This window comes from Cervus canadensis, chromosome 19 (assembly GCF_019320065.1).
Source record: "Cervus canadensis isolate Bull #8, Minnesota chromosome 19, ASM1932006v1, whole genome shotgun sequence".
NCBI lineage: Eukaryota > Metazoa > Chordata > Mammalia > Artiodactyla > Cervidae > Cervus > Cervus canadensis.
In genome coordinates, this window is record NC_057404.1 from 20,405,803 (window position 1) to 20,430,759 (window position 24,957).

Consider the following 24,957-nt stretch of genomic DNA (forward strand, 5'->3'; position numbering starts at 1 on the left):
CAAATTAAATTCCCATCAACAATGCATGAATGGCTGAGGAGATATGCTTTCAGATAACTTATGGCAAGATAGAGGAAGAAATGGCAGGGCTTCTGCTTTCTAGAACACTGTGAAAGGCATTGGCTTTTTCCTCAGTTTATCCTTAACCCTCTCCCCAATACCCTCCAGCAGGACTGAGATGGGATAGGACAACTCTGTCCACTGTACTCCTTGACATCCTAAAATTGACTGCCTGATCCTGGTCAGGACACTTAACTTGTCCAGGCCTCAGTTTCTTCCTCTGAAAGTCCCTTCTGTTCATGAGGCTGCACTTGAGATCATGAGGGGTGAAAGGCTTTGTAAACTGCAAAATTGCTGTGTGAATGTCAGGTCTTATCACTACACCTTTAAGAGGTACTTGACTTCTTCCGCTGGGGAAGGTAAATATCCCCACACAGGGATGCCTTGGAGATAGTAACATTTTCACAACTTTTTTTCAGCAGAGGGCAAACCTTCAAATAGAAAAAAATTTTTTGGTTCCTTGAGAAAACTAATAAACAAAATTTTGACAGTATTGATTAAGAAAAAAAGAAACACGACCAAAAAAGTACAGAATTTAAAATTTTCCCTGACAAAGTGGAGGGAAAGGATATCACAAATTTGGGGAAAGAGCTTTGAGAGGCAAAGCTAGGGATACTTACTGAGTTTTACCTGCTTCCCAGTTTCATCTTGAAGTTGCTATGTATTGTCCCTGATGTCTGGATGGATTAGTGATGCCTGGATGGACTAATGCTGTCTGAATGAGTTCGTGATATCTGGATGGGCCAGGTAGGATTCATCTGGTTGCAATAAACCAAAACCCATTCTCTGGCTAGTTACAAAGAAAGGGGATTTATTGTCTCACAAAACTGAAGAGTTTAATGGGTGACTTAATCTGAGGCTCAAACAACAAACCATCAAATTCCTCTCCTAGAGGGGCACCTTTTCAGTAACCTGTGTGGTTTCTCCAGCTCACACTACCCCAACTCCTTGGCGAGTGGAAGGTAAGACTTCTTCCCCATATGGTAACCATATAAGTCCTGTCAAACAGTTTTGTTAGCCCTGATTGCTCCTGTTGGATGCTGCATTCACCACAAAACCAGTCACTGTGGCTAGGAGAGTGGAATGTTCTGGAATGCTCTAGTCTAGAGCCATGTGCAATGGAAAATGAGAGTATTCATCAAATGAACCACATAGAATTGAATTGAATTAGATTGACTGTTGGGAAGGAATCATTCCCTCTGAAGCAAAATTGTGTCCTGTTGTCATGAGAAGGGATTGTTGATGACTGGTGACAGATATCCCTCAGGTGTCCATTACCCTGGTGGTGGGGAAGAGGTGGCAAAAATCATCAGACACCATGGCCAGCATCATGAGGGCCTTTCAGCTGATTTAGGAAACTGCATGAAATATCCACAGACAGCTCTTCAAGAATACAATTGAATTCAAGAGGCCAGTTTGGGGCATATTCAGAATGAATTCCAGACTTGTGACACCCACTGGGTTGATGAAGAAAGGAAACGATGGGAAGCCAGAAACATTTGACCAGCAGCCAACCACAAGAGTGGCATATTAGGGTGATGTGGTCAAAGAGGGATTGGCAAACTCTTTGATTTGAAAAAAAGAGACAAGACTGTTTTGGTTTTTTTTCCCCCAGAGAATCCAATTTGTAGCCATTCAAACCAAGTGCCTTTGAGGTTTGGATGAATAATTTTTCTTTGGTTATTACAGTAAGCATCAGAGCCAGTTAGATGTTAGTGAAGACTTTCTAAAGCTTGTAAGTCTGGTGAGAACATCAGTAAGGTGGCAAGGTGGGAATGGGGGTGGAGGTGGGGGGTGAGGGGGTGAGCCTGGGAGGGATGGAGGGCGGGGGGAAGGGAAGGAGGTGCAATGGGGTTTAGTTGGAAAGTGGGGGAGGGGTATGAGAAGCCTGGTAAGGTCTTTGAGATTCTTACACGATTTACAGATTGGTTTAGAATTTGAAGATTATGTTTGCTTTAAAAATAGATCCCAAACTGCAGTATTCTTAAATTATCACTCTTCTGCAAGATTTCTGTGATTCCCTGCTGATTAGACCTCATAGATATTTTCTCTTTATTGTCATCCATTCATTCCCTCATTCATTCATTCAATCAACTAACATTACTTTGAGGGCTCCCTGAAGGAGCATCAAGGTTTCAGACAGGTTTGAGGATCCACCCCCCACCACCTCCTCCTTACTATATGCACTGGCCATCTAGCTGCCAGCTCAGCATTAACATGTGGATGGCTCATGGGCATTTCAGGGTCAACATCGCCAATCCAAAACCCTTGATACCTCTCTCCCAGCCAGACTCTCTCCTCTTCTAGGCTTTCTCATCTCAAGAAATGGTCCCTCCATAAACCCACTGGCTCCAGCCAAAAATGTCAAGAACTGGCATTCTTGACATTTCCTTCGACTTCATACCTAAATCCAACCCAGTACCCAGTAGGCTCTGAATCAATATTGACCTAATGGCAGGTGGTTGAGTGAGAGGTGAATGAATGAATAACGCTTTGATCTGCCTACACATGCCACTTCAGCCTGTGCCATTTCATCCCCCAGAGAAATGCATGCTCCTGACGTGGAGATAGAGCTTGAGTAAGTGTATGTCTGAACAAAAATTTTTACATTTTGAAAAACTCTTGCTATTTCCTGGAAACAGATTGTGTTTCTCTGATTGTCTATTAAGGTTTTCTTTTTTTTAACCACTGAAGATCTTGGAATCAAACCAAAGTAATCTGCATTTCCATTTTTATATCTTAATTTATAAACTGCACCTTATAATTTACAAGCACTCACTTAGTGTCTCTAGCAGAACTGAAACAAATACCAAGCCTGCCAGCTATGCCACCCAAGTCTTCTCTCTGCACCGTTCCTATCAGGATCTTTCTAGTTTTCCAGGTTGGAGGAAATGGGTTGGAGATAGACCTAGCTTGGAGAGGAAAGGGATAGGAATAATGATGATGAAAGTGAAAGTGTTAGTCACTCAGTCGTGTCTGACTCTTTTCGACCCCATGGACTGTAGCCCACCAGGCTCCTCTGTTCATGGAATTCTTCAGGCAAGAATACTCGAGTGGGTAGCCATTTCCATCTCCAGAGGATCTTCCCAACTCAGGGATTGAACCCAGGTCTCCTGTATTACAGGTGAATTCTTTAGCATCTGAACCACCAGGGAAGCCCAATAATGATGATATGTCCATTTCTTTAGGGGATAAAGAGGAAGGTTTCATTATACCCATTTTATAGATGAGAAAATGTAGGCTGGAGATGGGAGTGACATGACCAAGATTTGTTTATCAGTGATGAGCCAGGCCTAGAATCTGCACCTCTGGGATTCCTCATACCAAGAGTCTTTCCAGGACACTAGACCAGGGTGTGTGCACTCTGCACTTGTGGTACTTGGGCTGCATCATGCTTTGTTGTGCACTGATGTTTTACAGCATCCCTGGCCTCTACCTGTTAGGTGCCAGTAGCATCCACCCCACTGCAAAACCCAACTATCTCCAGACTTTGCCGAGTGTCACCCCTGATTGAGAAATAATGTGTCTTGTCCTTGAGTAAAGCAGAGGCACAAAGGTTAGGAAAATTCATCTCCCTTCACAGCCTCTCACACCCCACCCACTGCCCATTCCCTTCAGTCCCAGGATTTATCTGAGAATTGTCCTGCCCACAATATCACACAGATATCTGAACAAATACTTAGTACCTCTTATGTGGCATTGGGTCCATTATAGTCTTGATCACATTTAGCTCCCAAAGGTACACACAGCTATCCCATTTTACAGATGAGGAAACTAAGGCCTCGAGTTTGCCTTAATGTGGGCCATACTTGCCCACTATTACATAGTAAGTGGCAGGCTGGGTTGCAAACCCACAGCTATCTAACTCTGGGGACAGAGAGCTTACCTTCCCTACCCTACTTCCTTGCTCCATTTCACAGCTGAGAACATTTTCCTGGGTCAGCAAAAAGGTACTGTGTTTGAGAATCCCCACCTCCTCAACTCTATAAAGCAGTAGCCTGTCTCTCTCAAGGGAGACATCTTTCAGGATGTGCAGGACACATATCCATGGCTGTGGGTCCATGTGCCTATCACCCCCTCCAGACCATGGTCTGCATCCACATTGCCAGCACTGGGCCTTGCTGAGTAAGGTATGTAGGCAGTGCATGTCAACACAGTGGTGAGGAGGACTTCTCTGGTGGTCCCACAGTTAAGACTCCGTGGTTCCACTGCAGGTGGCACAGGTTTGATCCCCGGTCAGGGAAGCTTTGCATCCCCTGCAGAGCAGCTGAAACAAAACAAGAACACGGCAGTGAGGGTTACACACAGCGGCCAGTTCTGGAGTAGGATCCTCCTGGCTATGTATTGTGTGACCTTGGGCAAGAGAAACACATCTCTGAGCTAAGTTTTCCCATCTATAAAATGTGAAGACCCATTTCCCAGGGCAGATGTGAATTAAGTGATGATAAATGTAGATTGGTTCCCATGGATGCTTGGTGCTGGCTAAATGATGACCTGCAATGAATGTCAATACCCTCCATGAAGTTACCTGCAACAAACTGACTTACGATTCCTGAACCCCTTATGGTCAATCTGTGACCCCCATGTAGCCATATGGAGTTACTTCTTCAGGGCTATCTGCCCAGCAAGACTTCAAGTTCCCTGAGGATACAGTGTGATCCTTTGCCCACTCAGTCTCTCTGCCCCCGTGGCCAGCCATATATGCTTAAAATGATCGCTGAATCAGCCAGAGTACTGATTCCTACAATCATAACCATTTGCATCCGGTACTGCTTCTTCAGTAGTATCTTAAGATACGAAATGATTTCCTTGGTTAGTAGCCTGATGATGGGTCCTTGATTCTGCACTCTGAGTAGTCCTGGCTTTTTGCCATTTTGATTCTGTGTTGACCATCTTCTTTGATTTCTCCAGCTCACACTATCTTGTGGTAAGATTCAAGCTCAGCACATCAAAGGGGGGGGGTGGTGGTGAGAAGAGGGGCTCAGCAGGGCCTGGTTACCCACATCCCCCATCTAGGCTCTAACCCCCATTTCTGCCCAACCATTTACTCCTTGACCACAGGACAGTTACTGACTTTTCTGTGCCTCAGAATTTCCTCGCGGGTAGATTAGGGCATGCCTCAAAGAGTTAGAAGACTGAATGTACAGAGCCTAGAATGTATCACACCGTGGGTCTCTATTAACTATTGCCCCTAGTGCTTTAATTCGGGTGGGTGGGGTGGCTAGTGATGCGCTGAGAGAGAGAGAACTTGGATAGGCTTTCGAGCTCAGTGGTGACCAGTAGGCAGGCCCCGGAGCAGCAGGGGCGCGCAGGGCTGTAGCGGCTTCTCTTGCCTTCATGCTTTCAGGAGAGAAAGGCGGCTAGCTTCTGTAAGCCTCCGGTGCTGAGAGCAGGGAGCCGACCCCACAGCCCCACCGCAAAAGACAAGCAAGCCCATCCCCGCTGAACTCAAATGACAGCATTCACGTCCTTCAAATATTAATAAAGGCAGCTCAAAATTCTGTACTCTTCAAAGACCCAGGACAAAGTCTCCCTTCCCAGTGATCAAGCCATTGCCCTGAGCCCTACTTTTCCTTCTTCCTCACGTTTTGGTCTGGCTCAAAGGAGCCCAGGGTCTCCCCACAAATCATTTGGAGCCAGTGGAGGGACTGCGGGCATCTGATCCCCCATCGCTCAGCCAGGTCCCTGGGGCGGGGGAGGGGGTCTCCGTCCAGGCCGGCCCCTCCCCCAAGGTCACCTAACTTTTTCCTCTCTCCGCAGCTCCTGGGAAGGGTCCGGGAGGGGCCGGCGGGGCGCGGCGGGGGCGGTGCGAGGCCCCCTCCCCGCGGGCGGGCGCCCGCCCCGCATTATTCATTGGCCAGAGCGGGCTGCGGGCGCGGGTGCTGATGTCAGGCGGGCGCGGGTGCGGCGGGCGCAGCGGCGGCGGCCGCCCAGCAGCCCGGGCGCGGGTGGGGGGGCGCCGAGTGGGGGTGGCGGCCAGCATGCTGCTCGGCTGCGGCTCGGCCTCCCACACCCGCGGCGCCCTTGTCCTCGCCAGTAGCGGCGGCGGAGTCGCGAGCAGCGCCCGCGTCTGCAGCGGCGCAGGGTCCGAGCGCGCGGCGCGGCGGCGGCGGGGGTCGTGGCCGGGGCGGGGACCGGGGACCCAGGCATGGCGCTGCGGAGGGGCGGCGGGGCGCCGGGGCTGCTGCTGCTGCTGCTGGGCACCGCGTGCCTCACACCGCCGAGCGCGCAGGTGAGGCGGCTGGTGCGCTGCCCCGCCACTTGCAGCTGTACCAAGGAGTCCATCATCTGCGTGGGCTCCTCCTGGGTGCCCAGGATCGTGCCGGGCGACATCAGCTCCTTGTGAGTGAGTGGGACCCCGCCAGCCCCCTGCCCCGTCCTGCCCCACCCTGCTGCCCCGGGAGTTGCCTCTGGCGCCGGGACAGCGCGACCCTGACTCCCCTGCTTCCCGGCCCCCTTTCTTTGCGTTTGGGTTGGGGTGCGCCGTGGGACGTGGGTGGAGCCTCGGGGCCGGGGGAGGATGAGGGGAACCCGAGACTCGGAGTCTGGGAAGCTGGACAAGTCCCTGTGGCAGTGTTTTCTCAAAGTCTGGCCCGCGGGCCACCTGCATCAGATCCACCTTGGAGAGTTTGTGCCAAGGCAGATTCCGGGGCCCGCGCCGAATGATGCAGGGTCTGGGGAGTGGAGCCTCGGAGTCTGCATTTGGCCGTCCCCAGGTGACACTGGTATGCATTAAAGTTTGGGAGGAGGATATGTGCTGGAGTGGAGACGTGTGGGGGTTGTGTGGGGGCGTGTATATGCAGCCCAGCAGGACTGGAGCCATTGCGCAAGGATGAGGCCTCGCTGTCCCACCCGAGAGGTCTGGGGCTGTGGTTTCCACGGTGGCCTCCTCTGGACCTGTTCACACTGCAGGTTGGACAGAACCTGGGAAAGGGCATGTCACCTCTGCAAGTGGTGATGCAGTTCCATGTGGCCTGGAAGAGGGAAGCACAGGGGACTTGGTGGAGCACTAGAGAGTGTGGGCATTCAGCTCAGTGGGCAAGTGCTGGGAGTCAGCCTGACTTCTTGCCCTGAGTTTACAAGGCCTTCTTGCCCACTTCCCCACCACTCATTACCTTGGCTGCCTATTCAGTGCTGGAGGAGCGGATAGGAAAGGGCTTCCCCTTACTGACTCACCTGCTTGAGAATGCTTTCAACCTGGCCTTATACAGTCACTCAGGCCACATGACCAGCTTTCACTGTGACTGTGGAAGGGGCTCTTGGGCTATATCTTCACTGCTGGGAACTGTTTCCTGCTGAGATGACTTCTTTGTTCAGGGCCAAGGTGCTGGAGTGATACCTATTCTGTCCTAGGGCACGGATTCCCCCTGAGGGTGGGGAGGGGGAAGTTGCTCACACTTTCTCTTGTCTCCACTTCCCTGCCTCCATCCCAAGCAAGGTACTGGGGTCCAGACCCAGGAGTGAAGGGCTTCATATTTGCATTTATAGAAATCAGGAGAGTCTGGCCAGGCTAGAACAGAGGGCCCGTTTGATGCCTAATATTGCTAAGTCAGATGACATGGAGAATTCCAGAAATGAGAATTCCCCTGGTTAAATCCCTTATACCACCAGCTGCTTAACACAATGGCATGCTAACTGAAATAATTCTGAAATGATGTATTGAGGTCCTATTGGGGCCAGAAAGGATGAGGGACCTGCTGGCTAAAATAGTCAAGGTCCTTGCTCTGGTTGACCGTTAAATCTGACAGATGGCATTGCCTCCCACTGCACATTCAAGTTCAGGTGTCTCTGAGATTTTCCCCAAGGCTTTTACGGTGCATTTAATCAGAAGTGCTCTGAGTGACTTTCAGAGCTGTGATCCCAAGGGGAATGCTTAATCCTATCCTGGAGTTTCGTGGGCCAACATTAATGCTGTGTCTACACAAACAGAATCATGGGCAGAGGTAAAGCAATTATCCATTTTCAGCTAAGGCCTCCTGTAGTTAAGAAAAGGAAGCAAAGGGATTGATTTAAACCGGCTGAGATAATGTCTATGGAAGGAGCTAGACTGATGGTAAAGGTTTCCGTTATTCAGCGCAGTTTTCTTATTGATCCGGTTCATTGGAAAATGGCTGGACTGGTCTTATTTCTTACCCCAAGAAGTCCTGCTTGAAGCCTCACTCCTGAGTGGAGGAGTTTGGACAAGGCCACTCGCCCATCCTGCCTGGTACTTCCTGAAAGCAACATAGTCTCCATGTTGTTCCTCTCTTGCCTGTAGGAGCCTGGTAAATGGAACGTTCTCAGAAATCAAGGACCGGATGTTTTCCCATCTGCCTTCCCTGCAGTTGCTGTGAGTGTGGGAAGTCCTCTCTGGAATTGCGGGTCCTGGGGCTGTGGTCTTGGGAAGAGCCATCTCTGCCTCCTGGGTATCTGTCCTTCCCAAGATACCCGTGCTCCACCAGTAAACCAAGGCAGGCTCTTAGTGTTGATTTGGTCCATCATGTCCCCACCGAGCTGAGTTCCCAGCGCTCAGCTCCCTTTCCTTTTCTGGCATGTGTTTCCCTCAAGGACTTTATTGTAGACGCCATCGCCCACACCCAGCAGCAATGGGGGAGGTTAATTACATTGAATTATGGCCTGAATTTTGCCCAAATGAACCATTTCCCAAACACCCCCCTTTAAAAGAGAGCCTGCATTTTAAACTCTTAATGTTATTATGGTCATAGGAATATTTCTAGTATGTAAATTAGACTGAGTATGTAAACTGTTGGGCAGCATGCTATGCATTTATGGGCAAATTTTTATTTAATGCTATCAGTATTTTCCTTTTTCCATTTGACAGATGGGAAAACTGAGGCTCAGAGAAGTTAAGTAACTTGCCCAAAATCACAGCCAGAACTCTGACCCAGGGCCCAAAGCCCACACTCGTAACTCCTCTTCATCCCAGCTGCTTCTGCCAAGTATTCGTGTCCTGTGCCTTGTAGCCTTGGTCAGTTAATATTTCCTGATAAAAAGCAATGTCCAAAATGCAGTTTTCAAAAGCAAGTCAGTGACAGGCAAGGTCATGAGTACTTAGCTCACTCTCTTTTTGTATTAGTTTCTTAAACTTGAATGAGATCAGAATGAAAGCTATCAACATACTTGATGCATACAGAAAGATATGAAGACATGGCATATAGTAGACTCATCCCAAATCAACTTCATTTTGACTTTTTTGTTCTTGAAATGTTATGTACCTACTTACAGCATTATCCTTACCACTTTAAAATCTGTAATTTCTGAGAAATTATAGTTCTATTAAAATATTCTTTCCATATGATACAAATGCAGAGTAGTCATCAGTGGTGATGGTAGAGACTATATAAACTTTTACCAAAGGCTTAAGTGGCAACTCAAACAGCTATGTGGTGAACAAGAATCTTCTGAAGTGTTCTTAAACTTCATTATTTCCCATGGGCACATGTAGTATGCTAGGAAGGTTTTTTGTTTTGTTTCATTTTGTTTGGTCTCAACTGTGTGACTTTGATCAAGTCACTTAACTTCTCTGAATTCAAGTTTCTCCAAGAGTCAGATTACTTCTTTATAGATGTGTGCATCATAAAGCACTCACCAGCTGTTTAGTTGTGCTGAACATTGGAAAGCTATGAGAAAACAGCTCTTAGGTCATATTTACTGAGACCCACAGGGAAGAAAGGTGGAATCATAAGGGTGACCAGAAAATCTGGCCAAAGGGAATCTACTTGCCATTATCCATCAGTGTCTGTGAGTCAGGCTGTGCATGGAATGGGCCAGTTTTAGACTGAGAAGCGCCCATGTTTGCCCACAGATCAGAACATAACCAAAGAAACAGAAATGGCTTCACCATGTAACTCAACTTTTGCGCTTATTCACTGGAATCTGTTGATATCTGTCTCTTGTTTTCAGATTGCTGAATTCTAACTCATTCACAGTCATCCGGGATGATGCTTTTGCTGGACTCTTTCATCTTGAATACCTGTAAGTTTTGTTCTTTGTCTATGTGCTGAGTAATTGGTATGTCAGTGGAATGGCTGTATTGCTTTCCAAGCTGGAACAGCATCTCTTAGAGAGCTTGGGGGTGGGGGAGAAAATGCAGAAAACCCCATTCTCTTTTCAGCGCTGACCTTTTATAGTTTACTTGTGTATGAACATGCTGGGACAGGAGGAGGTTGGAGAAAAAGAGGGGGAAAGGGAACAAAGAAGGAAAGATATTCATTCATTCTCTGCTGACATTTAATTTGTCATGTCGTAAGCACAATTGGAAATTGCATCGGGTATTTTTACCTCTGAAAACTAGGCGTGGATTTGCTGATCAGCCAGAAATAAAGCTGAAGGATTCTGAGGGTTACATATTTGTGAGAAAGTCTCCATATTTGGGGCTACAACTTCATGTTATTAATTCAACTGTCCTATATCCCATTTGCAGTATCCCGGTGAGCTGCTGCTGGGAGTCTAATTTTTTTTTTTCTCCTTTAAAACAAAGGTTATTTTTCCCTTTTCAGATGTGCAGTTGTCCCCTCACCAGCAATGAGCTCTGCCCTCACTCTGATTTCTGTCTTTTCACACTCTCATAGTCTTTTTTCCCCTTAAGTTCTCCCATCCTTGTCTTTTGTCACTTTGTAATAATATTAATTCAGCTATCAGATGGGATTTCCTCACTTAGCATTCAGAGGGATTTTTAAAACCTTGTCTCTGCCTTCTTATCTGAGATATTTGAATTCTAAGCACATCCTGTGTCTAGGAAAGCTCTCTGCTGATTTTCTGTCCTCAGGAAAGATGTCTCTGGAGGAATTCTTTCTCCAGACGACACATAATACAGGTACTGTCATAATACCTGATAGTCTAGGTAACCTGGGAAGAGTGGTCAGGCTGAAGTGCTAAGTTTAACTAGGTTCTACGGAAGCACATAAACAGTCAATGGAAGTGCTGAGTAAAGAGCAATCTGTTCTCTCTTTCCAGTAGTGCATCTTCCTGTCAAAGTTATTGAGGAGGAAGTTTGCTTCTCAGTTTATACTGAAGTTTATTACTGAATAGACCCCTGATTTTTTTTTTTTTAAAGACCAGATCATTCTCAGTGTACGAGTTAAGAACTGTTTCACTAATGACATCACAGTGCATAGCCTCTCCCTTGGACCATCTCATCAGAGACCCTCTTACACTTGAAGAAATGTGAGGCCGTAAACTGAAATTTAGTTCTCTGTGGCCCTAGGGAATAGTCCCAGTGCATTCACTTCATGTATTTCCCACAGAGACTTTAAAGCACGGCCGGAGTTTTTATTGTGAGATCTTATGTGCAAGCCCTAAGACATTTAAGCACTGAGAAAGAAGTTTGGTCTGTGCTCACCTTCTTTGTACTTTCTATTTCCAGTGACCTAGAGATCTAGAGAGTATCTCTGTCTTGTTGCCCATGTGTTCAGAGGTGACGCCGTGCAGGGCGTGATGAACTCAAGCTTGTTGGAGTGAGTGAGTGAGTGAAAGTCTCTCAGTCATGTCCGACTCTTTGCAACCCCATGAACTACACAGTCCATGGAATTCTCTAGGCCAGAATACTGGAGTGGGTAGCCTTTCCCTTCTCCAGGGAATCTTCCCTACCCAGGGATTGAACCCAGGTCTCCTGCATTGCAGGCAGATTCTTTACCAGCTGAGCCACAAGGGAAGCCCAAGCTTGTTGGAAGCCAAGTTTAATTGAATTATCCCTGGGCAAAGACTTCAATGTGTGCGTAAGCATTGAGTCGCTTCAGTTGTGTCTGACTCTATGCAACCATATGGACTGTAGCCCACGAGGTTCTTCTGTCCATGGGATTCTCCAAGCGAAAATACTGGAGTGGGTTGCCATGTCCTCCTCCAGGGGATCCTCCAAACCCAGGGACTGAACCCACGTCTCCTGTGTCTCCTACCATTGGCAGTCAGGTTCTTCACCCATTCAGCCATCTGGGAAGCCCAAAGGCTTCAATATGGTGGTGTAAAACAGAGGGCTCTGTTCAAGGGACAATGATATAAAGAAAAATATTAATAGCCAGGTACTGTGAAATGTAAGAAGGTTGGAGGGGGAAAGAGGTCTGGAAGTGTTCCAATCTTGTGGAATTTGAGAATATCTTGTCGTTGTCTTAGAGAAGGAAATGGTAATACACTCCAGTACTCTTGCTTGGAAAATCTCATGGTCAGAGGAGCCTGTTAGACTATAGCCCATGGGGTTGCAAGGAGTAGGACATGACTGAGTGACTTCACTTTCCTTTCCTTTCCTTTGCCTTCGTCTAGGGCTTTCTTCTTTCTCCCCCAAGATGTTTCTACCCATGCTGCCAACTCTGACTTTGAAGACTTCCATGCTGCTTCTGGAAGGAATGCAAAAAGCATATCTGTGTGCATGCGCTCTTGCACACACACTCGGTTCCCACTTGGAATCTGGTGTAGCTGGCCAAGACTTTGGACATGAATTTTTGAAATTCATAAATGCTTTTAGATTCCATTCTGAAAGCATCCCACTATCTTTTTTTGAGGTATCAAGCACAGAAAATTCAGTTTAATTATATGGATTTTCTTCTTAGGTTCATTGAAGGGAACAAAATAGAAACAATTTCAAGAAATGCCTTCCGTGGCCTCCGTGACCTGACTCACCTGTAAGTCCTGTGAAAAGTGTTGTAACTTCTTTAATGTGTAGAGTGAGGGTCACTTCCTGGTGCTTCTCTCCTTTTATAAAGTTTTTATTTTATATGGGGGTATAGTTGATTTACAATGTTGTGTTAGTTTCAGGTGTACAACAAAACAATTCAGTTATACATACACATATATCCATTCTTTTTCAGATTCTTTCCCCATGTAGGCTATTACAGGGTACTGAGTGGAATTCCCAGTGCCTCTCTCTTTCTTGACTGTTTTGTCCATACTGGAATAGCCACTGAAGGAAATTCATTTCTAGGTTGCCCGAGAGGTTTCTATATTGTCAGTCAGGCACCATCCCCTCATAAGCACTCACACACTTGGCTTTCTTATCTTCTCCATCCTCCTGAATCACCATTGTGGTTCGTATGACTGCCTGTGAAATCAGGGAGTGATGGGATTGATGGAGGAGATGGAAAGGAAAGAAACATGTATTGTATACCTACTCTGTGCTTAGTAAGCTTTTATCTTTCTCCTTAATCTGGGAGTCCCCATTGTACAGATTTGGGAACTGAGGCTTACCTAACTCATTGAAGAATGCTGAATGGAAGATCAACATTTGTTGAAGCAGAATAGAGACATTTTTGTGGTTCCTTTAATTTGAATGCAAATAGCTTTTTCTTTTATGTTGGATTTATCTGTGGCTTAAGCTAAGCTCTCTGGGTTCTTTAATAGCTTTCTGGAGAAAAAAATTAAACAAATTGATTTGAATTGGCGTATCAAATGAAACAAGCACCACACACTTAGCAAATTTAGAAAACTGGAGAAATAGCGGCTGAGCTTATGAAAATGTGAACATCGTCTTTGTCTTGGTAGGAGCAATTTAACAGCCAGGAACCAGTCACATTTGCATACTAGAAACTTTGTGTGTGAGTAGGATAACATACCCCATTTCCATAGTGAGCTTGTCTATGGTCAAAAAAATAAACTGGGGAAGTTGAAGGGCTTTGAGCAGGAGTATTAGGCAAGGGTGTCAGCACCTCCTGTGTGTGAACTCTAACTGATACAGCATCTAAAGGGATCATCTTTTACATTAGACCCTGATAGAGGCAAAGGTATCTGTCAGTAGGCTCAGCAAGCACTTGATTCTGGAGTCCTACTAATCAAAAGTCTTGCCTGAGTCACAATTTGTAGAGGAAGGAGATGAGGGAGCGGGAATGGGAGGTCCAAACAGCACAGCCGATCCTGGACAGCATCAAACTCTTATTGGCATTATTTCTCTGTGATTTCTTTCCTTCCTATAAAAGTCTTGATTGTTTTTTCAGATTCAGCCTAGATGCCCAATCCCCACATTCTTATAGAGGCTAAGACAGTGGGCTTTGAGTCACACAGACTTAGCTGCAAATCTCAAGGCTGCCATTTGTTAATATTATTTAACCTTTTTTGAGCCTCACTTTCCTCATCTTTGAAAATGGGGGTGATTATACTGAACTCATAAAGTAGCTGCACATGGTGGGTTAATACTTGTTTGCAAAGCATCCGGCCCATTATCCATGGTAAATGCCCAAGATCTGGTTGGTGTTATTATCATCTTCCTCCTCAACAGCAGAGCATCATCATTCCTTCCATCCACCCGTAAAGAAGTCTCAGTTTTCTCCAATGGCTGCTGAGTAGCCTTGGCAGTTTGAGTGGCTAGACAGGGTCTTTGGTAAGACAGCTGTGGATGTCTGGAGAGGAACAGCTGTGGCCAGACAAATCCACTTCCCGAAAGTCAGGAATGAGGGGCTTTGTTTCTGAGCAAAGGCTCTGGGCAGATTCTGCACCTAAAGCAAAACCAGTGTGACTGGTTGACGTTGCCCAGATGTCAGCTTTTGTTGAACCAATTGGCTGTGGGTCCCTGATCTGAAAACAGGTGTGAATATGCAGGTATTGTGCATATATATTTGCGTATTTTTGTGTATGTGGGCCCTTGGGTCCATGCACTTCTACTCATGGGTGTACATAACTGTGTGTGTGCTTGTGCATTTGCACATACAACCATGTGCTGTGTTACCCATATGTGTGCAAGAGGCACCTCCTTGTCTGTGTGACACGCACGGGCACACACAGAGGGAATAAAGGAGTCTCTTGTTTGGGTCCAGAGTGCATCTGATGTGTTAGAGGAGATGTACGTTCACCTGGTATGTGTTACCATCCTCCCGTCAAGCCTAGGGAGCACCCCCTCCCCAGCTTTCAGCCTTATTTCCCTGAACATGCCCACAATACTGGGCTCTCCTGAGCACACCCAATTCACCCCATAACCAACCTTTCCCTTACATCATTTCCCTTGCCCAGAAGATGGTTTCTTCTGCCCACAGTCTTCTGGAACCTGCCTTTTCCTCCACAGTCCAGATTAAGTTCTATCTTTTCCCTGGAGCCAGTCCTGATCCCAGCTCCTCTCTTCTTGTAGCCTGCTCCACTGACTCCACACAACCAGTTCTTGGCAGTAGACACTGGCCATATTGGTTGATGCCATTTCACGGATGCTAGTTTCATCTCTGAGCTGGGTTGAAAGCTCCCTGAGGGCAGGGTTCCTACAGCTCTTCCATTTGCTTACTCCTCTCCGGCGTCTCCCATGGGGCCAAACCAGCAGGGTGTTCTTTCTGACTCACTGGCAGACCAATGAGTTACTAAGCTGGGTGTTCCATATGTGCTCTACTGCACTGCAAGTCTTAGGACTTTTAAAGTTGACTCCTCCAAGGCTGGAGATGTATGTAGTAATAAAAAACATTTACTGTGCTGTTCAGGGTTTCCCAGGTGGGGTAGTGATAAAGAATCCACCTACCAATGCAGGGGATGTGAGTTAGATCCCTGGGTTGGGAAGATTCCCTGGAGAAGGAAATGGCAACCCATTCCAGTATTCTTGCCTGGAAAATTCCATGGACAGAGGAGCCTGGTGGGCTACAGTCCATGGGGTCGCAAAGAGTCAAACATGACTGAGCATGCATGCAGCGTGAGCATGAAGCAGCAAAACACTGTCTAAGGAATGAACTGATCCCCAGCCCACCCCATCCTCTTTTTTGTGTGTGTGAACTGGTAAGCAGAGAGAATACATCAGCTCATTAAACTTCACTTCTGTGCTTAAGGAAGTGACTATCTGAAATTTGCTTAAGTACCTGCTTTTTATCTTTTATGAACTTTTCTAACACCTGCAGACTCACATTCATACACAAAGGAACATAGATCAGGTTTCAAAGCATTGAAGGAACAGTGCCAATCTGTAACTAAAATCTGGGACATTTGTTTTTCCAGCGGTCCCACAAAGCCCAAGGGACCAGTTACTGTTAAGTAGTTTTAGAAATGAAGTAAGTGCCATGACAAAGTGAAGTGGAAAGTGAGATGTTTTGCACTGAGTCTGGGGGTGGGGAGGTGGTGGTGGATAGTCCATCTAAGTAATTCAGCTTTCTGAAATCTTAATTGAACATTTAGAACAGTTGCTTTTATTTTGGCCTTGATGACTCCATATATGCTTATCAATTCAATCTAGTGCATTTCAATTCACTAAAAATATTTAGCTAAACTGCTAAGTCACGTCAGTCGTGTCTGACTCTGTGCGACCCCATAGACAGCAGCCCACCAGGCTCCCCCGTCCCTGGGATTCTCCAGGCAAGAACACTGGAGTGGGTTGCCATTTCCTTCTCCAATGCAGGAAACTAGTAACCTTTAATTAGCTAAAAAATTGTGCTTCACTTAAAAAAAAAAAAGTGACTAGCAACCAGAAGAAAATAAAAACAACTATCTCCTTTTTAAATTTCCAAAAGCTGCTTCTGGAGAATGTTCAGTCTGATTGCATCCAAAGTCTATAATCTACAGTCTGTAGTTAACAATTCCAATTTATCGTCTGTTCAACCTATTTCCAACATCTTTAAAAATATACAAATAAATCATTTAGGAAAGAAATGTAAAATGATACATGAAATAGTATTTCACTCCATTTGTGGTTACCTGGATGAGAAAGGACATAATTCAGAAACTATAGGTCTCCCTGTATTCTGTTGATATCACGCAGTAAGAATGTTTGGATTAAAAATGGGCACAAAGCTTTCTATCCTAGCTGACTCTAAGGAAGAACACTGTTTGATTCCTACTTCTTGGATGGGTCATTAGAAAACTATAAAAGACTGATTTCATATATATTTTTAAAGGGGGTGGTGCTCAGTTCCCTATGTGTTGATTATCATTTATATGTTTTCTGTTTGTACTCAAGTGTGTCGAAGAAGACAAAAGTAAGCATGAGTGTTTTGGCTGACTCACTCAGGGCACAAGGGCTGGGCGAAATCAGACTTGATGTATGTCGTTTCAACACCTAGCATCTTTCTACGTCAGCGGCCCAGCACCATGGACATTCATCTTTAGCAGGATGATGACAGGACACTGCATAATCCTGAATCATCGGAGAAAGAGTTGATAATATTTGTTCAAGTCTACTTCCTGAAGATGGGGGCTATATTATAGAGACATTATAGAAAGTTCTTCAACTCGAAGAGCAGAAATGCAGAATGGTTTCTAGTCAACCTTCATTAATGAGAAAATGAGATTGATCTCAATCAGTCATTCCCTAAACTTTGTGGTTCACTGAGATTTTGTATTATCATTAGGGTTAGAGCTGAGATTCTTTATGTAAAAGAGTATTTACTGAGTCCTTTGTTTTTAGTCACAAGTAATAAAATTCACTTGGATGCCCTACTAGGAAACTTCTTAGGATAAGACTGAACATCTGTGTTTTTTTTTAAATCATTTTCATTTGGTGTTTAAACCATTCATTGAGAGAGACTTACTGAGTACCCACTTGTGCCACTGTGCTAGATGCAAGGGATGCAGATATGGACAGACAAAAACCTCTGTCCTCATGTAGCTTATGTTTAGGGAGAATACATAGTAATATATAGATAATATATAGTCAGTAAACAAATAGATAATATATAGTGTTTGCTAAGTGATAGTTGTGCGATGAAAATCAACAGAGCATGGGAGGGACTTGTGTAGGGATCAGGGAAGGTGGTGAAAGTGGAGGATAGACCTAGAGAGGGTGCTGGCTGAGCCATGGGAATAACTAGGGGAAGAGCATCAGGCAGATGAACACAAGATTCAGAGAACTTGAGCTGGGAGCATGCCTAGCCTGTGTGAGGAATAGCAAAGCAACCAGTGTGGGTGATCTGAGTCGTTAGAGATTCAGTCCCACGGGTAGGTGGGAATGGAGGTAACTAGACAATGGGGGGCCTTGGGTGCCATCTAAAGGACTTTGGCTTTTATTTTGAGAAACGTGAGAGGCCAACATATATATCATGTATATCATAAAACATGAAGTTTAATGTATATATCAAGAGCTTAATAAATGCTTGTTTTCAAAACAAAACAAAAAACTTATATTGTGTAGTTCAGCATCTCTAATGTTATCTTTTTATAACTAAACTAAAATTCTTTATCTCAGTATCAGTGACCAAAGTCAGACATTGAACTGCATTGAACTCTGTTTTAAATCACTTGCATTATTTAAGGGATTTCAGAGTGACTGGGCATAAAGATAATAAACACATTAAATCGTGACTTTCTTGTTCTAGTTCTCTGGCCAACAACCACATAAAAGCACTCCCAAGGGATGTCTTCAGTGATTTAGACTCTTTGATTGAACTGTAAGTAATGAAAATTAAGTTTACGTGTGCTTGTCTTAAAATCCAGTCTCCCCCTATACTGCATTTTGTTGTTGTAAGAGCTAAAAATCCATGACAAAGCAGCGAACACTGGGAAACAGCATATAGATTGCATTGTGTTTGATTTTGCCATGTTACCTGTGCTTAGTAGAATTAGGCCAGTGGTAATTCGCCATGCTGGGTGAGAGGGTCCCCCTCATCGCTCCCCATGAGCGATGGCATATCCATCTGCTTTATCTTCTTGTGTTTTGTCATTCCTTACTGGACAAAGTTTAACGAGATCTTAAAGTTTCAATTGCATTTGTCAGGGCTGTCTTCCTTTAGTGTCTTGTTTTTGCGTGTAAGGACCTATGCTGGGTGCTGTTCTTCTTTCACCCCTCCCCCATTTCCAGCATGGTGTGGTGACATTTTCAAGAGGATTTGCAGAAATGGTGGTGTGTCAACTCTGAGAACCCTGTGTGTGCCCTCTGGTTAAAATCAGGGACACTGAAAAGTGTTCCATGAAGTCAATGAGAAGTAAAAGACATTGGATGCATTAAATAGAAAAAATTTTTTAAATTCCACTTTTTGCTATTTGTTAAATATGTCAGGATATTAAGAATTCTGGAGTTTCGTATTACTGCTGAAACATTTCTGACATGCCTGTTTCTCGGTGTCTGTGTTTGTTTTGTTTTTTTAGCGATTTGAGGGGCAATAAGTTTGAATGTGACTGCAAAGCCAAGTGGTTGTATCTGTGGTTGAAGATGACGAATTCCACTGTTTCTGATGTCCTATGTATCGGTCCGCCAGAATATCAGGAAAAGAAGCTGAATGACGTGACCAGCTTTGACTACGAATGCACAACTACAGGTATTCAGAACCTCTATCATCAAAGTCTGATATTTAAAATAATCCTTTTTTAAAAAATACTATCAACAGGAAGTTGGAAAATGTCGGGATAAAAGTTTTCTATCAAAATTATTTTAGGGGAAATTTAAGCATTAAAAAAGAAATGAATTGACGTGGCAGGAAAAATATCTCAGCAGTCTGGAAAGATTTTTATTAACTGCACTGACTTTAATTTTGATTCTTTACAACTTCAAATTTCTCTAAAGCTTTTAAGGCAGGAACTGGTGAGTTTGGCATGAGAACATTTTCAAATCAGGCTAGGTTTCACATAAAGCCAATGCAGAGATACCTAAATCACTGTTCTCTTGTTTGAATAATATGAAATTTATTGGACACTTAACTAATAAATACCAGACTTTTAAAATCTATAAATTGCTCTCATAGTTCCATGTAAAATGAGATAACTAAGTAAGTCACAACCATGGCAGAATAGAAATACAAGTTAACAACGAGTTATCAAAAGGAAAAATTCACACTGAGGAAACAAAATGTAAAGAAAGTTTGATTATGTTTTCTAGGGCCTGCCTCAAGGTTTCAGTTTACACATATTCAGGTTAAAAGATAAAATTAAAATACAGTCTCAACTGTCATATCTTGTAGAAAACAGGAGAGTAGCTCCATACGAAAGCTTAGATGGAGTTTCTACAGCTTCTAAAGCCACATTTTAAAGGAGAGCGGATCAATCCACAGTATGCAACCTGCTTACCAGACTTATAAAAATAAACATTCAGGCTGAGAGTTGATATCTACAAAGCCTCAAGGCATGTCAGTAGGAGCAGCAGGATTGAAAATTCAGAAAATAGTTATAGAAACTCAAAAGACAAAAACTCCAAGAACAAAATACCACATTTAAACTCTACTGCTATCCCCCGATCAAATAAACAAACAAAAACTCAGAAGTAAAAATTATTTCCGGATATCTTTGTCAATAAGGGACCCCAACAAGTTCTGTCCTTTTCTGAGAGGAAACTTGAAGTCTTATGGAAATGCCCTTGTCTTTCATCACTGAACAGGGACTTATTCAGCTGTGTAATTGGCAGGTGCCCTTTAGCCAACTGAGGCCACTGGGGGTTTATTTATTGTATTGTAGAGCAGCGCAATAAATCAGAGGTCACGGTCAATGACGTTTGCACCAAAAGGTGACATTCAAGGCCATGCCGTATGAAATGTGAAACCACAGCTCACTGGGGCTCCTCTCTGCCTCTTCTCATTTTTCTGGAGAGTTTTCTAAACCCCACACTGAAGTGAGCAGCTTTTCCGTTGTTCTCTTCACACCTGGCCCTAGTGTGTGAAAACTGCCAGTCTCAGAGAGAAATAGCTTGGGCTGTAGAGAGCCTTGGGACTTGGGCATCTGTTCCAGACCTGGTATCTCTGGGGTAGCATGAAGTCCTTAACACATTTTGGGCATTCTCTTATACATATTTCTCTCCCCTAACAAGCTTTATGCTAAAATTTAGAAAGTTAGCACCCCACCCTAGAAGCAAGGACATGATGATTCTGCCTTTGCACTTGTTTTATCCCCTTAAGGCTCATGAACAAATAAACTCTGGCTCACAGCATCTTCCATCAAGAAAAAATGGTGCCACCAAGCTGTGACCCACCCCCAAATATAGTCCCTTCCTATCTTCTGGCTCAGATCAAGCCTCATCCTCTGGTGCTTTATTTAGGACCAGGGAGGAAATAGGTGAAGAGGGATGGAAGTTGGAAAGTCAAGTCTGAGATTCACGGCACCGGTATTGCATCCTCACGTGAGGTTGGGGAAGAAGCATATTTTCTCAGTGCCTTCTTTTCCTCTTAGCTCAGGGTCTTAGGAAGGAGTAAATTCTTCAGGTAGATGTCTCACCTTGTTCTTCCCAGGGAGAGGAAGGTATGATTACCATCCTGTTCCTCAGCGCAGGGGTGTAATTAACACCACAAAGCAACCCCTGGCTGGTTTCAGCTCTCCAGATTAATCACAGTCCCTCCATAACCCTCTGCTTCAAATCTATTTTTAACCACCTCCAAAATCCCTGTTACCTACTCATGATTCCCCATGTTAGGTGGATAATTCACTAAATTCCTCAGAGGGAGTGAATTTTGCATCCTAATTGTCCCGTTAGCTTCCCTATTTCAGGGCTGATGAAAATGCAAAGAGAAATAATGCATTAATGTGCAGTTTCTCTCCCCATAGGATCAGCATCATGTATAATTTATTTCCTGCAAGTGCTATAAATAGCTATGTAAAAATCTGTTGATTCCAGTGGGAGCAAGGCCTAAATTGTAAGAGTCCTACTGACATCATGAACTTAATCCGATGTGAATGGAAGTGGCTGGGCTTTTTGCAGAGAAGGCCATTAATACTTTAACACTAGTAAATTGATGTCATATCAATATGTGGATTGTTGGAGATCTTTCGGCAATGAATGTGCTTTTGCTGTCTGTGACAAGTAATGTAAGAGGGGGATGGGGGAAGATGTTTAAATTCCCCAGGTCCCCTCCCCCATTCATACAAGCACACATTCATCAATCATATTGTTTCACCCGTTTCTTCCCCTTTTTCTTCTCTTCTTTCTTCCTCCTCTTCCTCCTCCCCTTTTTGGTCATCGAAGAGGGAGAAGGAGTCTCCTATTAAGAATTAGATCTATGAGACTTCCCTGGCGGTCCAGTGGTTAAGATTTTGCCTTCCAGTGCAGGGGGTGTGGGTTCAATCCCTGGTACCACACACCTGGAGGCCAAAAGACGTAAAACAGAAGCAGTATTGTAACAAATTCAATAAAGATTTTTAAAATGGTCCACATTAAAAAAAAAAAAAAACTTAAAAAAAAGAATTAGATTTATAATTCAAATTATTTAGGAGTCTGCTTTGCCAGATAGCTAGGATATAGAAAATATTGTGAAACCAATGTTTGGGGGGAAATAAATGGAAATAGGGCCATTAGAGGCTAGATTTGTAAAATGCTCTCTACTTCTGACAACTCTCTTTCTGGAATTTTTTTAAATAAAAAAATGTAAACTTTTGGGTCTGTGCTTTGGACAGCCTGCATTTTTAGGCTCATGAGTGCTCATGTTGCTGGGGATTCAGTGTAGGCAGAAGTCTTTGCATACAAGGAGTTGGGGTTACAGCCATCGGGAGTGTTTGTAACCTTGGGCACACTTGGATGAGAAAAGGCAATCGGAGATGCTAGAGGAGGTGATAGCTGTCTTGGCCATAATTCAAAGAACCCGGCTGTACTGAGTACTCTTCTACCTCCAAGAAAGGGAGCAGACTGTGGCTGCTCCTGTTCCTTTTCCCATTGACCAGCCTGTGACCAGGGAAACCTCTTGCAGCCCCCAGAGCACTTTCTGACTTTTACACTGGGACCGCCAGGGACCACTGAAATGAATCAGGCGAGTTTTCCAGTTTTTAGTCTTTGACCAAGCAACGCTGGTATTTGGGGGATCTTGAGAGAGGAGACAGAGAAGGCAATGGCACCCCACTCCAGTACTCTTGCCTGGAAAATCCCATGGATGGAGGAGCCTGTTAGGCTGCAGTCCATGGGGTCGAGAAGAGTCGGACACGACTGACTGACTTCACTTTCACTTTTCACTTTTCACTTTTGTGCATCGGAGAAGGAAATGGCAACCCACTCCAGTGTTCTTGCCTGGAGAATCCCAGAGACGGCGGAGCCTGGTGGGCTGCCGTCTATGGGGTTGCACAGAGTCGGACACGACTGAAGCGACTTAGCAGCAGCAGCAGCAGCAGAGAGAGGAGAGGGAACCTGGAGCCATGCTGACTCTTCCCTAAGCCTTCACACAGGCAGCTTCTCACTGTCGTTGTGACGTGTGTAAAACTCCTGGTGCAGCCAAGCCTGGGTGCTCACACTTTCCGGCTCTCTCCTGTTGGTCTCTGCAGCACCCTTGTGAGATAGAAGTGGCTCTCACTCTATTCCTGGGGAATCTGAAGCTCTTCCTTGAGTTCCTGGAGCAGTGGATGCAGGCGGGTTAGGAGCCCATGTGTCCCACCTGCCTTGGTGCTCCTGAATGTTTCAGAAGGGGGTTACCTCCTCCATTCCTGCTGCCTGTCCCCACTGATCCTCGGCCACCTTTTGCTGTCAGAGGCAGAGGCAGCCTTCTCTCTGCTTCTCCCCCTTCTCTCTACACCTGCAAATATCCTTCATTCAGGCCCGTTCTCTCCCCCGACATCTTCAGAGTGGGCCGGGGTGAGGTCAGCCCTCCCACACTCGCCAAGTCATTAGCTCCTGTCCACTTGCAAAACGTCCCCTCCAAAAACGTGACATGTATGAACACACACCACATATAAAGCACTGTTCTACATGAGTATGAATCATAATAAACAACGAGGAAACTGAGGCAGGGAGAGGTTGGGTAACTTCCCCGAGGTCACTCGGCAAAAAAACAGACTCATAACTCTGGCATTTTATCTTAGATGCCATTACAATGGACACTTTCCCCGAGAGACAGCCCAGCAGTGGCCAGAACAGTGGAGGGGACTGCCTCGTGTGTGCTGAGTCTGAGGTCAGCATGTCCACTGCCTTGCCCAGTCTGTCCCTGCCACTGCGCTTGAGAGGCAGGGATCATTGTCCCCATACTGCAGATAAGTAAACTGAGGCCTCGTAAAGGCAAGTGCACAGCCTGGGAATTCAAAGGCAGAAGGTGGTTTCAGGTGGTTTGGCTGCAGGCACAGTGCTCTTTGCGGTGCCTCACTCTGCCCTGACTCCTCAGCCCCACCTTCTCCTGCCCCTGACTGGCATAGCTCGTCACACCCCTGTCCACGCTTCCCCCCTCAACAATGGCTCAGCTGCTCTGCCACTTACCTGCCTCTGGTCCTTTTGCACTGGCCTCCCTTAGTTATTACCTGGTGTCTGCCCTTTTAATGCCTTTCTCATTTGGCATCTTTGTGAGGCTTCTGAGTCAGTTATTTCTTGAATGGCGGCTGTGAGCTTGTGTCATGGGGACCCAGGCCCTTTCTTAGGAAACCCTTCAGGAGACACATCATGCTGGTTGTGTGTCAGTGGCCAAGAGCACACCCTCTCTGAGCTTCAGCTTCTGGAGCTAAGATTCCTCAAATTTTTCCAAATCTGACCCTGATGTCACTATAAGTTGGTAGGTTTAGTTGCTAAGTCGTGTCTGACTCTTGCAACCCCATGGACTGTGGCCCACCACGCTCCTCTGTCCGTGGGATTTGCCAGGTAAGAATACTGGAGTGGGTTGCCATTTCCTTTTCCAGGGGATCTTTCTGACCCAGGAATTGAACTCGGGTCTCCCCTTGCAGGCAGACTCTTTACTGATTGAGCTACCAGGATGCCACAAAATTGGAGATTCAATCACCGTGAATAATCACATGTGAACAATAGGGCCTGATTGTGAGTCCAGTGAGTTAGGACTGGTCCTGTGGATTGGACCCATCAGAACAGCTTTGCAGAGGAGATGGGACTTCAGCTGGCATGGAGAAGGATTGAGAGGGGAAGAGGTGGGCAAAGCCAAGCTTTTCTCATAGGAATGACTTTCCTAAACCAGACATCCACCCTCATTTTATTCTGGGTGCTTTTAGCCTGCCAAGAAGCAATGAACCCTAAAATATTTCTGGCCAGAGAAATAAACTCTTATGAATGCTTTGGGTTTTTTAAAAATTCCTTTTTTCTTCACTAGTGCTCTGGCTACCCCACACACTAACTATTCTTGCATCCAATGGCATGTTAACCCTGTTTCTTGGTGGAACTGTACATTCCTACCAAGATTTCACACA

General features: G+C 45.2%; 1 protein-coding gene across 1 annotated transcript in view; it reads left to right on the top strand.

The window, feature by feature from the left end:
* The first annotated feature begins 5,980 nt into the window (after nucleotides 1-5,980).
* LGI2 (leucine rich repeat LGI family member 2) overlaps nucleotides 5,981-24,957 on the top strand; it is a 30,558-nt gene continuing 11,581 nt past the window's right edge. Inside the window, exons 1-6 of the mRNA XM_043438819.1 lie at nucleotides 5,981-6,402; nucleotides 8,318-8,389; nucleotides 9,964-10,035; nucleotides 12,603-12,674; nucleotides 18,255-18,326; nucleotides 19,024-19,193. Coding sequence (XP_043294754.1) covers nucleotides 6,209-6,402; nucleotides 8,318-8,389; nucleotides 9,964-10,035; nucleotides 12,603-12,674; nucleotides 18,255-18,326; nucleotides 19,024-19,193 — 652 coding nt within the window. The 5' untranslated portion in view covers nucleotides 5,981-6,208. The remainder of the gene's footprint in view (nucleotides 6,403-8,317; nucleotides 8,390-9,963; nucleotides 10,036-12,602; nucleotides 12,675-18,254; nucleotides 18,327-19,023; nucleotides 19,194-24,957) is intronic.